The 14798-nt window shown below is 45.5% G+C and overlaps 1 protein-coding gene across 3 annotated transcripts in view; it reads left to right on the top strand.

The window, feature by feature from the left end:
* tango2 (transport and golgi organization 2 homolog (Drosophila)) overlaps positions 1-13487 on the top strand; it is a 111137-nt gene extending 97650 nt beyond the window's left edge. For all 3 annotated transcript variants that reach the window (XM_078421194.1, XM_078421193.1, XM_078421195.1), the window contains exons 6-9: positions 687-757; positions 7027-7180; positions 9338-9442; positions 11536-13487. In XM_078421194.1, the coding sequence (XP_078277320.1) occupies positions 687-757; positions 7027-7180; positions 9338-9442; positions 11536-11656 (451 nt within the window). In that variant the 3' untranslated portion in view covers positions 11657-13487. The remainder of the gene's footprint in view (positions 1-686; positions 758-7026; positions 7181-9337; positions 9443-11535) is intronic.
* Positions 13488-14798: the final 1311 nt, after the last annotated feature.

Below are 14798 nucleotides of genomic sequence, written 5' to 3'. Positions count from 1 at the left end.
TATGAAGAAACTGCAGATGCTGATTTGAAATGAAGATAGACACAAAATGCTGGAGTAACTCAGCGTGAAGTTCCACACCTTCCTTATCTCTGCTTCTCCCTCTCCCCATACTCAATCTGAAGAAAGGTCTGGACCTGAAACGTCACCCATTCCTTATATCCGGAGATGCTGCCTGTCCCGCTGAGTTACTCACAATAATGTGATTGTTCTTTGCTGTTTTTGTACTTTTGTTTGGCTCATATTGCTTCAATGGTACTTTATTGTCGTGTTCAGTGAAGGGTGGTAGGTAAATGGAATGAGCTGCCAGAGGAGGTAGTTCAGGCTGCCAGGGATGAAACTATAAACAACATTTAAAAGACATTTGGACAGGATGGGAAAGTTTTGGAGGAATATGGGCAAATGGGACTGGCGTAAATGGGGCATCATGATCAGCATGGGCAAGTTGGACCGAAGGGCCTGTTTCAGTGCTATATGTTTCCGTATATGCAGTTTGACTATGTGACTGCACTGGGTTGTATGATCAACATCAAAGTCATGTGAACAAGTAATGTTCACAAACATCCGAATGATCATAGTTCCATCCAAAACAATCTGTATTTGTATTTGAAAGCACCACTTTTTTTGTGATCATAAATCCTGTGCAAGGCAAAGCAACTTCGAAAGCAAATTGCCTTTTTTTTTTGCAGCAACACCAAGCCAGATATGATGTGTTACTATGGCAATAGAGGTGACCAGGAGCCCAGAGAACTTGATCCAGGTTTGTGTTCTTCATAACTATTTTATATCACAAATAAAAAAATGTCTTTATATGCTTACCTGCATGTGCTTACCTACGAGGTCATGAGATTGGCTGGGCTACAACTTGTCCTTGTAAATAGTAAACTATTGATCTCGATACTTGAGGAAGGAAATTCACACATAAATCCTTGCCTTCCCTGTGCCAAGGAAGACATCCTTACCCTTTTACATTGATAAAAACGACGGTAAACCCTGATTTGGAGTCAAACTATACCTATATAATTGTGAGGTTAATGTTGTGAACGCTGATCTCTTTTACAGCACATTTTACAACATCTAACAATGTTTCCAAAAATCCTGAATATGTGTACCGCTAAATAAGATATGTATTGCCAATATGGAATGGAATGGAATTGAATACTTTATACTTCATTATCACATGTGACAAGGCACAGTGAAATTCTTTGCTTGCATACCCAATGTGTACAAATATATATATTCTATCTGGATGTCAACAGTGTGAGGCATTTAGATAGGCATGTGGATATGCAGGGGATGAAGACTTATAAATCATGTGCAGGAACATGAGATTAGTTCAACTTGGTATCATGGTCAGCACAGACATTGTGAGCCAAAGGGCCTGTTCCTATGTTGTACTGTCCTGTGTTTTTGTTTAGTTTAGTTTAGAGATACAGCGTGGAAACAGGCCCTTTTGGCCCACCGGGTCCGCGCCGACCAGCGATCCCCGCACATTAACACTATCCTATACCCACTAGGGACAATTTTTTTACATTTACCAAGCCAATTAACCTACAAACCTGTATGTCTTTGGAGTGTGGGAGGAAACCGAAGATCTCGGAGAAAACCCACGCAGGTCACGGGAAGACCGTACAAACTCCGTACAGACAGTACCCGTAGTTGGGATGGAACCCGGGTCTCCGGCGCTGCATTCGCTGTAAGGCAGCGACTCTACCGCTGCGCCATCGTGCCACCCTATTGGAGAAGCTAGGTTGCTGGAAGTATTTAAAAAGGTCAATAGGTGTTTTGGGGGGAAAAACTAGGGTATTGAGGGGCAAGAAGAGGAGATGTGATCTGGGACAGATCATCCATGATCATGTTGAATGGTCTGCTCGTGTTCCTCTTTTCCTGTGTTATATTCACGTGTACATTCCGCCAGATTGCATGTCTATCTTCACATGACAAGCATTTTATTAATGGAAAACACGTGGAATGACTTTGGTGTAATATGCAAATGAAACAATAGCTGTGCACAGATTTTGTCCCCTATCACCCCTCCCTCCCGCAAAAAATCCTTCAACATCCTTATTTTGGTCTCTTAACCTGTTTTTATCTAACAATCTGCCTATCAGGGAACCTCCTCATCTGATTTGTCCCTCCCCCCCTCATCTCTCCCCATTTTTATCTCGCTGCCCCCCGCAATCAGTCTGAAAAAGGGTTCCGACCTGAAACGTCACCTATCCATTTTCTCCTGAGATGTTGCCTGATCCGCTGATTTGCTGAAGCATTTTGTGTCTATCTTTGGCATAAACCAGCATCTGCGGTTCCTTATTATTGCATTAGGTTATGAGCAAAAATAATTAGGTTATGAGCAAAATATAGCTTTTGGTTCTCATGAATCCCACAACTATTACATTTCTTGTCTCCAGAACAATCAGCACAATTGCGATCTTTACAGACAGAGATTGACTTAATATTTGACTCTTGCCATCATCGACCATGCGTCAAAATGAAATACATTGAAAGTGACTGCCATACTAACCCACACCACAGGGCCCCATGTCAAATGGCCATTGCAAGATGCCATAATGTCTGCTCCTGCAGTCTGAACAAGTCAGAGGTGGAGGCCACACGCTGACAGGTTGCAGGCATCAGTGGTTGCTGATTCATACAGGACTGTGTGCTTGTCCGAGAGCAGACTTCTTATGGGAAGTTTGTTGTTCTTTCAGCAAAAGCTTTAACTTGGTGATGGGCATATGGAACGAATGGCCAGAGGAGGTAGTTGAGGCAGGCATTTAAAAGATACTTGGACTTTCACACGAAGGGTGGTGGGTGAATGGAACCAGCTGCCAGAGGAGGTAGATGAGGCAAGGACTTTCCCCATGTTTAAGAAACAGTTTCATGGATAGGACAGGTTTGGAGGAATATGCAGGCAGGTGGGACTAGTGTAGCTGGGACATATTGGCCGGTGCGGGCAAGTTAGGCCAAAGGCCCTGTTTCCACACTGTATCACTCAATGACTCTATGACAGATATTTGGACAGGAAAGGTTTAGCGAAAGATAGACACAAAGTGCTGGAGTAACTCAGTGGGTCAGACAGCATCTCTGGAGAAAAAAGGACGGGTGACGTTTCGGATCGGGATCTTTCTTCAGACGACTTTGGCAGGGCAGAGCCAAGTACGTCCATCGTTGGCTTGGGAAGGTGTGTACTAAGGCTGAGAGGAAATTGGAAAACGTGGGCAAATAGGAGTAGGTTAGATGGGGCATCTTGGTTGGCATGGGCAAGTTGGGCTGACGGGCCCATTTTCTTGCTGTATGACTCTTCTGACTTCTCAAACAATTTTCTGTACCTCTTGAGTGATGTGGTCAGGAACTAGGAAATTTGGAGGTTCAATACCTAAATTAACGAATGGCCCTTGAAATTGAATCTGAAGGAGGGCCCCAACCCGAAATATCTATTTCCCTCTGCAGATTTCCCTCTATTTCTCTCAGGAGATGGCGCTTGCCCCAGTGATTGATTTTCTTCAGTTTTAGAGATACAGCAACAAAACAGGCCCTTCAGCCCACCAAATCCACGCCAACCATCAATCATCCTTTCACACTAGTTCTATGCTATCCCAATTTCGCATCTGCTCCCTACGTACTGGGGGCATTTTACAGAGGCAAGTTAACCCATAAACCCGCACGTTTTGGGGATGTGGGAGGAAACCGGAGCACCCAGAGGAAACACAAGGCCATGAATTCCTCAAACTGTTTCTTTTTTTATGGTTATCAGGTTTTTAGGTGACTATGTGGTTTAGGTTTTCGGTTTAGGTTTATTGTCGTCACATATAACGGGGTATGGTGAAAAGCTTTGTTTTACATGCTATCCAAACAGATCAGGTGTACCCAACATAGATACTATAAGACAATAACTGCAGATGCTGGTACAAATCAAAGGTATTTATTCACAAAATGCTGGAGTAACTCAGCAGGTCAGGCAGCATCCCAGGAGAGAAGGAATGGGTGACGTTTCGGGTCGAGACCCTTCTTCAGACTGATGTCAGGGGGGGCGGGACAAAGGAAGGATATAGGTGGATTTATTCACAAAATGCTGGAGTAACTCAGCAGGTCAGGCAGCGTCTCGGGAGAGAAGGAATGGGTGACGTTTCGGGTCGAGACCCTTCTTCAGACTGATGTCGGGGGTGGGACAAAGGAAGGATATAGGTGGAGACAGGAAGATAGAGGGAGATCTGGGAAGGAGGAGGGGAAGGGAGGGACAGAGGAGCTATCTGAAGTTGGAGAAGTCGACGTTCATACCACCGGGCTGCAAACTGCCCAGGCGAAATATGAGGTGCTGCTCCTCCAATTTCCGGCGGGCCTCACTATGGCACTGGAGGAGGCCCATGACAGAGAGGTCAGACTGGGAATGGGAGGGGGAGTTAAAGTGCTGGGCCACCGGGAGATCAGTTGCGTTAATGCGGACCGAGCGCAGGTGTTCAGCGAAGCGATCGCCGAGCCTGCGCTTGGTTTCGCCGATATAAATAAGTTGACATCTAGAGCAGCGGATGCAATAGATGAGGTTGGAGGAGGTGCAGGTGAACCTCTGTCTCACCTGGAAAGACTATTTGGGTCCTTTGATGGAGTTGAGGGGGGAGGTAAAGGGACAGGTGTTGCATCTCGTGCGGTTGCAAGGGAAAGTGCCCGGGGTTGGGGTGGTTTGGGTAGGAAGGGACGAGTGGACCAGGGAGTTACGGAGGGAACGGTCTCTGCGGAACACAGAGAGGGGAGGGGATGGGAAGATATGGCTAGTGGTGGGGTCCCGTTGTAGGTGACGGAAATGTTGGTGGATGATATGTTGGATCCGCTGGCTGGTGGGGTGGAAGGTGAGAACGAGGGGGATCCTGTCCTTGTTGCGAGTGGGGGGAGGGGGAGCAAGAGCGGAGCTGCGGGATGTAGAAGAGACCCTAGTGAGAGCCTCATCTATAATGGAGGAGGGGAAGCCCCGTTTTCTGAAGAACGAGGACATCTCGGAAGCCCTAGTCTGAAACACCTCATCCCGGGCGCAGATGCGGCGTAGACGGAGGAATTGGGAATAGGGGATAGACTTTTTGCAGGGGACCGGGTGGGACGAAGTGTAGTCCAGATAGCTGTGCGAGTCGGTGGGCTTGTAGTAAATGTCCGTCACTAGTCTGTCTCCTGTGATGGAGATGGTGAGGTCCAGAAACGGGAGGGAGATGTCAGAGATAGTCCAGGTATATTTAAGGGCAGGATGGAAATTGGAGGTGAAGTGTATGAAGTCAGTGAGTTCTGCATGGGTGCAAGAGGTAGCACCAATGCAGTCGTCGATGTAGCGGAGGTAGAGTTCGGGGATGGGGCCAGTGTACGTCTGGAACAGGGATTGTTCGACGTACCCGACAAAGAGGCAGGCGTAGCTAGGGCCCATGCGAGTGCCCATAGCTACTCCTCTGGTTTGGAGGAAGTGGGAGGAGTCAAAGGAGAAGTTGTTGAGGGTAAGAACCAGCTCTGCTAGGCGGAGGAGAGTGTTGGTCGATGGGGATTGGCTGGTTCTACGGTCGAGGAAGAAACGGAGGGCTTCGAGACCATCCTTGTGGGGGATGGAGGTGTAGAGTGACTGGACATCTATGGTGAAAATGAGGGAGTGGGGGCCTGGGAACCGGAAGTTATCCAGGAGATGGAGAGCGTGTGAGGTGTCTTGGACGTAGGTGGGGAGGGATTTAACCAGGGGGGATAGGATGGAGTCGAGGTAGGTAGAGATAAGTTCGGTAGGGCATGAGCAGGCAGAGACAATGGGTCTGCCGGGACAGGAAGACAGAGGGAGATCTGGGAAAGGGGGAGGGGAAGAGAGGGACAGAGAAACTATCTAAAGTGGGAGAAGTCGATGTTCATACCACTGGGCTGCAAGCTGCCCAGGCGAAATATGAGGTGCTGTTCCTCCAATTTCCGGTGGGCCTCACTATGGCACTGGAGGAGGCCCATGACAGAAAGGTCAGACTGGGAATGGGAGGGGGAGTTGAAGTGCTCGGCCCCCGGGAGACCAGTTTGGCCAACGCGGACCGAGCGCAGGTGTTGAGCGAAGCGATCGCCGAGCCTGCGCTTGCACAAACTCTGCTACTAAAGGTAGAGCATAGGGGAAGATACAGACTGCAGCATATTGCTCTTGGCATTGTAGCACATCAGTACAACATCAGTTCCATAGACATTAGTTCCATAGGCTGTGTAGGAAGGAATTGCAAATGCTGGTTTAAACCGAAACATAGAAAAATAGTTGCAGGAGAAGACCATTCGGCCCTTCGAGCCAGCACCGCCATTCAATATGATCATGGCTGATCATCCAAAATCAGTGCCCCATTCCTGCTTTATCCCCATATCGCTTGATTCCTTTAGCCCAAAGAGCTAAATCTAACTCTCACTTGAAAACATCCAGTGAATTGGCCTCCAATGCCTTCTGTGGCAGAGAATTCTACAGATTCACAACTCTCTGGGTGAAAAAGTTTTCCCGCATCTCAGTCCTAAATGGCCTACCCCTTATTCTTAAACTGTGACTCCTGGTTCTGGACTCCCCCAACAACAGGAACTGTTCCAGCTTTTTTAAATATATTTCTATAAGATCCTCTCTCATCCTTCTAAATTCCAGCGAATACAAGCCCATCTCTGGAGAGAAGAAACGAGTGACGTTTCGGGTCGAGGCCCATCTTCAGACCCTTCTATCTGAAGAAGGGTCTCGTCCCTAAACGTCACCTATTCCTTCTCTCCAGAGATGCTGCCTGTCCCACTGAGTTACACTGCAGCTTTTTGTGTCTATCTTCAGTTTCACAGGCACAGGATTTGCACAGAATTAATGTTGTTGTGATCTGAATCAGACCTCAATCACAAATGTAATTGCTACTTTTTGCCCAGTCAATGGTGTTTCCAATACCTTAAGATGTATGGTGATCATTGAAGTGGGGGGGATAGACTTAGTGTAATGAACTATCGAGGTAAATAACTTTTCTGCTGTCATTAAAATTAATGCCATCTTTCTTATGCTTTTTATCTGTTTGTTCCTAGGTATTTATGGGCTTTGCAACAGTCTTCTTGATACTTCATGGCAGAAACTCGTTAATGGCAAAAAGCTTTTCACGGGAGCAATTAATAAATCCTGTGGACTTCCTCCAGAGAATTTGGTGCACGAGCTCATGAATGTGATAACTAATGAAGAATAGTATGTACTTTTTACAATATTTGTCCCAAAAGCTGCTTATACCCTTCGTATCATAAGTAAATAGCAGTTGGCCTACTGAGTCGTGCTCTGCCAGTGGTAGACAAGAACTATGTTTGATATTCATTAAACTGGTCGCAGTTTGGATGCTATTTGGCCTGATCTCAGCTTCGACCTCTGGAACAAATATTGATTCCACATGTGATCATTTTGTAATTTTTCAATCTCTTAATGAGGTGTGGCCAGAAATGGACATCTCTGGGAAAGTCCCTACATGAGAATAGTGGTCACATTTAAAGATTATCTGTGGAACACTGACAAGGAGAGATGCCATTTAACAAATTACGAGTTCCCAGTATATCCTGCTGCTCCATAGGTACAAATTGAATTGCATTATTCCCGATTGTATGCTTGTTGTATTTTAATCAAATTAACTTGGGTACATGCCTGGGAGCTAATTTTCCCAGATTCAAGTTCCTGTCGGACTTTGGGAAAACATTAGTTTAGTTTAGTTTATTAGTGTCATGCGTTCCGAGGTACAGTGAAAAGCTTCCAGTTCCATGCAATCCAGTCAGCGGAAAGATTATACATGATTTACAATCAAGCCATTCACAGTGTACAGATACTGGATAAAGGAAATAAGGTTTAGTGCAAGAAAAAATCCAGTAAGGTCCGATTAATGATGGTTTGAAGGTCTCCACTGAGGTAGATGGTAGGTCAGGACCGCTCTCTAGTTGGTGGTAGGATGGTTCGGTTGCGTGATAACAACTGGGAAGAAACTGTCCCTGAATGGAGATGCTTGGACACCCAGGTAAAAGTGTCAGAGGGAGCATTTAACTTCTGTGCCAAAGGGCTGGGTTTGAACTCTGGTTTTGAATTATTCTAACCAAATGTATTCTCAGGACTAGGTGGTACTGTTTATCCCTTGGAAACGTCATCTCCAATTCCGAAGTTGTAGCTTTAAACCTGAGTCCGGAACCTGGATTTGAGCCCAGCACATGACTTCCATTATGTATCCAAGACACTTATCAACACAACTAATATGATCATCTCGCTAAGCCTGAGTTCGATCCATATTGATAAACAAAGCACCTAAATATCTTTCTTGTTTGCAATATGTTCAACTATCAATTATTTAAAAATGTGAACTCGTACCGTTAAAACTCCAAGCAGTACAAATTTATTAAATGTTTCTGCATATATTACTTTGATTTGGAACTCAACACTTTCCATTGAAGTTGGTAAGATTTGCATTCTTTAACTCATTATTGCCTCTATGGTGCCCATTATGGCATTAGATGCGCGTGGAATTGTTCCATAAGTTCATAAGTCACAGGAGCAGAATTAGGCCATTTGTCCCATTCAGTCTACTCTGCCATTCAATCATATAGGTACCTACCATCTACCTCAGTGGAGACCTTCAAACCATCATTAATCGGACTTTACTGGATTTTTTCTTGCACTAATCATCTATCGTTCCCTCTCAATCCAATTCTCCTATCTTCTCCCCATAACCTTTGACTACCCTTACCAATCAAGTATCTGTCAATCTCTGCCTTAAAAATATCCAATGACTTGACTTGCACAGCTATCAGTGGCAATGAATTTTGTAGATTCACCACCCTCTGACAAAAGAAATTCCTCCTCATCTCCTTTCTAAAGGTACGTCCTTTTATTCTGAGGCTGTGCCCTCTGGTCCTAGACTCTCCCACTTGGGGAAATGACCTCTCCACATCCACTCTGTCCAGGCCTTTCACTGTTCAGTAAGTTTCATTGAGGTCCCCCCCTTCATCCTGCTAGACTCCAGCGAGTACAGGCCCAGAAGCCATTTCACTCATCAAATCCTTATTGATCGCAAGAAGAGCATTGTATTCAGACCATTTCCCTGCTCACTCTCTGCCACAATGTGGTTGAGGTTGACTGCCAGCCAAGGCTATGCTTCACACCTCAGCTCTCTGAGAGTACTATGCAGTGTCGCTGGAGTTTCCTGTCTGTATCTGTTGGCGAATACAGTGCTATCAGTTCCTAATGAATCAAACCTGCTCTGTTAAATTGGAAAGAAAATGTAACTGATTTATTGCAGGCGATTAAAATCTAAGAACGGTACTGTCGCTGGTTGTAGCTGTGATTGATGGTGGATTTATGTTATTTTATTGCCAGCCAGTTGCCAACCACTGATATTGAGCAGCAGGGTCAGGATTACATACGACCGTTCTTAAAGGAGTTCTCAGCGTTGTTCGTTCGGACCTCCTTGTATGGCACTCGGTGAGTTGTGAACTGTCATTGCCCGTCGACTAGCTTCTCATTTTCACCCTTCAAACAGCTTACAATGGCCTGTTTTCTTTATCATCGTTACTTTTTTTGCATATCTTTCATTCATTGTTCTTTATCTCTCCACATCACCATCTATATCTCTCGTTTCCCTTATCCCTAACCTGTCTGAAGAAGGGTCTCGACTCAAAACGTCACCCATTCCTTCTCTCCAGAGATGCTGCCTGTCCCACTGAGTTACTCCAGCTATTTGTGTCTATCTGCGGTTTGAGTCATGTTCATTTGCTGTTAATGGTGGTAGAGACACCGAATATGGAGGATTAAGAAGGCTCCCCCTCGCCTGACACTCACTGTAATTATTCATGTCTTAACAGTGAATGAGAAACTATTCAGATGCAGCTTTGCTGCCTCCTCTAGCTCAGTAGAATATTACAAGTCACTCAGTCATGCATGTTGACAGTGGTTATTAGGATGAGCAGCCACAGAACAACTAAAATCATGGATCCTTGCACAGCCAAGATTCAACACCTTTAGGAGACTTGGGTGAGGGGGAAGTAAAAAAAAAACTCATCGTGAAGGAGTGAATATTTTGCCAATCATTTTATGAAAGATTTATTTGTATTTCCACCATCTGGGCTCAGTGTTCTTTGTAGCCAGCCTGTTGGGAATGGATAGTCATAGTCATACAGTATGGAAACAGTACCTTCGGCCCATCTCTTCCATGCTGACCAAGATGTTCCATCTACGCTGGGGATGACCTATCTCAGGATGACTACATTTTTAAGTCTGCACAAGGTTTTAATGGATTAATACGCCAAAGTTGTTTTCAAAATCTGTACCACAATACTGTACTGCATGTAATATTAATAATCTGCATACACAAGGTGCTGTAGTAATTCAGCCATTCAGGCAGCATCTCTGGAGGACATGGAGAGGCGATGTTTCAGGTCGCGACCCTTCCCTGTTCTCCAGTGACGTTGCCTGACCCGCTGAGCTACTCCAGCAATAGACAATAGACAATAGGTGCAGGAGGAGGCCATTCGGCCCTTCGAGCCAGCCCCGCCATTCAATGTAATCATGGCTGATCATTCTCAATCAGTCCCCGTTCCTGCCTTCTCCCCATACCCCCTGACTCCGCTATCCTTAAGAGCTCTATCTAGCTCTCTCTTGAATGCATTCAGAGAATTGGCCTCCACTGCCTTCTGAGGCAGAGAATTCCACAGATTCACAACTCTCTGACTGAATAAGTCTTTCCTCATCTCCGTTCTAAATGGCCTACCCCTTATTCTTAAACTGTGGCCCCTTGTTCTGGACTCCCCCAACATTGGGAACATGTTTCCTGCCTCTAACGTGTCCAACCCCTTAATAATCTTATACTTTGTGTTCTTAATAATCTGCAGTTGTTGTTTAACTGAAGGAAAAAGATGTGAAACTATGTAGTATTTCTGTGGTCACGGACTTTTACGAATCAGGAAATTCTTGTGGTTTATTGCATTGATTAAATACTTCTACAAAGTCCTCAATGGGTGAACACTACATACAGTTCAATATGAGTTGCATTTTCTCATATATATTTGGGCTTACTATTTTTAAGAAAGTCACCACGCTGGTCATTGGATGGAACGTTATAACATGGCATGATGGCGCAGTTGGTAGAGCAGCTGCCTCACAGCCAGAGACCCGGTTCGATCCCGACCTCAGGTGCGGTCTGTGTGGAGTTTTCCCGTTCTCCCTGTGACCTCCATGTTGGTTCCTTCCATGTGCTCTGGTTTCCTCCCTCATCCTAAAAACGTGTGGGTTTGTAGGTTAATTGGCCTCTGTAAATTTCCCCTTAGTCTGTAGGGAGTAGAATAACAGAATTAGTGTGAAGGGTGATCGATGATTGGCTTGGATTTGGGGGGGGGGGGGGGCTGAAGGGCCTGTTTCCATGCTGTATCTGAAGAAGGGTCTCTTATCCCAGCACTTTCAATTCATTTCAATTTTTAATGCTGCTTTTGTTATTTACGTTTGTTGGCTTTTCTGTTTTTGTTTCTGAACTTCAGAGTTCTTGTGAGTTTATTGTAATATCTGACTTACTTTATTCTCAGGTCAAACACAGTCATTCTTGTTGATGCTAAAGGGCATGTAACCTTCACAGAACGCTCCCTGCTCAATCCTGAGACAGACCAATGGAAAGTCAGCTCCTACCAGTTTGAACTTGAGATTTAACAGCTTTCCATTCAGCAGCCTGTGAAAAAGAAAGGAACAGGAAATAAAGTTGAATGCAAATTAAAGCATATTTTTGCAGATCCTGCAGGTTTCTTGGACACTGCAGATGTAAATGGTTGATTAAAACATGTTACTTCCTAGCAACAGCCTTGATTTTAAAGAGTCTTTGCTGCTTAGTATTCCACGCAGTTGACGGTGCTTATTTGTGTGAGCGTAACTTCTGTGAGGATATTTCTGTGCGTGTGAGCCTGGCTTTGTTTGTGCGTGTGTCTGTGGATGTTTCTGAGTGTGCGGGTGGGTGGATGCGTATAACAGTGAGTGTGTCTGCAAAACAGTGTTCTTGTGTTCAGAGTGTAACCGGCAGCACCGTGGCACAGCTGGTCGAGCCACTGCCTCACAGTGCCACAGACATGGGTTCAATCTTGGCCTCGGGTGCTGCCTGTGTGGAGTTTGCACTTTCTCCCTGTGACCACCTGGATTTCCTCTGGGTACTCCGGTTTCCTCCCACATCCCAAAGACAACAGAGGTTAATTGGCCTCTGCAAATTGCCCCTCGTGTGAAGGGAAAGTAGGATAACCGAGAACTAGTGTAAATGGGTGATCAATGGACTCGATGGGCTGAAGAGCCTGTTTCCACGTGCATCTCTAAATTAAACTAAACTAAACTCTGATGGTTTAGTTAACATTATCATTGTCCAGTCCAATTATATTATTAGAAATACTCCATCCAATCTCATATTACTAACGCTTCAATTGATTATGTCATAATTTGTCAAATGGAATATTTTGAAAACAAACCTTTTTCTCATATTTTTATTATGATTTTGCCACTGCAAGCTTTTCCACTTCTTTTACATTATTTCTTATTTGCAACAGATTGCTAACTTATTAAATACGAACTGAAAATTGTGGGAACACCCGATGGCAGAGACAACATTCCGAAACACCGATTTTCCACGGATGCTGCCTGACCTGCGGAGGGTTTCCAACATTTTCTGTTTTTGTTTCAGATTTCCAGCATCTGCAGTTTTTTTTGTAATTGTCGTTGACCTATTCCTTGGCTTTCACATAACTGAGTAAAAGGATGTTTATCAGAGAAATATAATACTCAATTGGTATTTTTTACACTCTGCCTTGTGGAGGGGATGTTTCACAGTACTCACAGCACTTTTGTTGTGCTCCCTCAAACAAATAATTTCAACCAAAGAATCAACACTGGAAGCAGAAGAGACTGCAGATGCTGGACTCCATAGCAAAAAATGGGAGAGCAGCTGGAAGAATTCAGTGGGTCAGAAGGCATCTGTGGAGGGAAATATAGAGTCAGCATTTCAAATCGAGACCCTTCATCTTCAATTGAGACCCTTCATACCTCTAGTTCCCTCTCCGCTGACTCTCAGTCTAAAGAAGCATCTCGGCCCAAAACATCGCCTGTTCCTTTTCTCCAGAGATGCTGCCTGACCTGCTGAGTTGCTCCAGCATTTTATTTCTATCACTGGAATGCTGCTGCACTCCGCCGATCATGTCAGGAACATGTCAAGGAACAGTATTATTATTTTATATTTATCTCACGACTGATGACGTGGAACAATCATTGGTGCAAGGGAGTTAATATTGTTATCAATGCACTTTTCTTTTTATAAAGAGAATTGAACAAAAAAATGCACATCTTTTTAAAGAAATGTGTTTTCCATATAAAATACAAGCCGTATCATACACGTGGCGGTGCCTAACGGCAGCGGCTGACTAGCAGTTTGTCCGTCTTTTTTTTCCCTTTTTTTGTTGTGTGTCGGTGTTGGGATGGTTTTTATATATTTTTTTTCGGTTGTGTATGTGTGGGAGGGGGTGGTGGTGTGGGTGTGGGGGGGGGGGAAACTTTTCTCTTCCTCACGGCGCGGGGTGCGGCTCGGCTGCGGGGCCTAACATCGCCCGCTGCGGCTCGGCCGCTGGACTTTACATCACCCGGTGCGGCTTGGCCGCTGGACTTTACATCCCTGTGCGGCTTGGCCGCTGGACTTAACAGTGCCCGGTGCAGCTCGGCTGCGGGGCTTAACATCGCCCGGTGCAGCTCGGCTGCGGGGCTTAACATCGCCCGGTGCAGCTTGGCTGCGGGACTTTTCACCGCTGGTGCGGCTCGGCTGCGGGACTTAACAGTGCCCGGTGCGACTCGGCTGCGGGACTTAGCAGTGCCCGGTGCGGCTCGGCTGCGGGACTTAACAGTGCCCGGTGCGGCTCGGCTGCGGGGCTTTTCATCGCTGGTGCGGCTCGGCTGCGGACTTGACATCGCCCGGTGCGGCTCGACCACTGGACTTAGCTGCGCAAGGCTTGGTCGCGGGCCTTTCATTGCCCGGTTCGGCCGCGAGACGTTTCAGCGCCCGGTGCGGGGACTGTGCGGGTCGGTCGGGGACGAGCTGTCTGTCCGTGGGCGTGGGGAAGAGAGTGGAAGTTTTGTTGCCTCCATCACAGTGAGGGGGTGTTTGGAGTCACTGTGATGGACGTTTGTGTTGGGGTTATGTGTCTTGTGTTCTTTTTTTTTTCTATGACTGTAATGTAGTTTCGTTCGGTACTTCGGTACCGAACGACAAATAAAGCTCTGTTATACCTGTTATGTTATGTGGACATGTCATTCTTCAGCCAGCTATGAAGGGTATAATGTAGAAACAATGAACTGCAGATGCTGGTTTATACCAAAGATCAACACAAAGTGCTAGAGTAACTCAGTGGGTTGGGCAGCATCTCTGGAGAAAAAGGATGGGTGATGTTTTGGTTCAGGATCCTTCTTCAGACTGACTGAAGAAGGGTCCCAACCCAAATCATCACCCATTCTTCTTCTCCAGAGATGCTGCCCAACCCACTGAGTTACTCTAGCACTTTGTGTTGATCTTTAATGAAGTGTACAAGTTGTAGCTGCAGCCTTGCATTTGATTCATTCTCATGGAGCAACCATATTCACTTCACAGTGTCTGCAGTTATGGCTGGCTATGTGTCTATATCAAAAACCTAATAAAATATGGAAGATGTCAAAACAGTCCCATTGCTGTGTGTTATTAAATTGTCTTTTTGACCTACATCTATGATATATTTGTTGCACAATTAAACTGGTTGTATCACTCCCTGGGTCATCCCAGTAAAGGCTAGGAATGCAG

The sequence above is a fragment of the Rhinoraja longicauda genome, chromosome 25, assembly GCF_053455715.1.
Source record: "Rhinoraja longicauda isolate Sanriku21f chromosome 25, sRhiLon1.1, whole genome shotgun sequence".
Taxonomy (NCBI): Eukaryota; Metazoa; Chordata; class Chondrichthyes; order Rajiformes; family Arhynchobatidae; genus Rhinoraja; species Rhinoraja longicauda.
The sequence above is the reverse complement of the archived record's forward strand: the minus strand, read 5'-3'. Positions and strand labels throughout refer to the sequence as shown.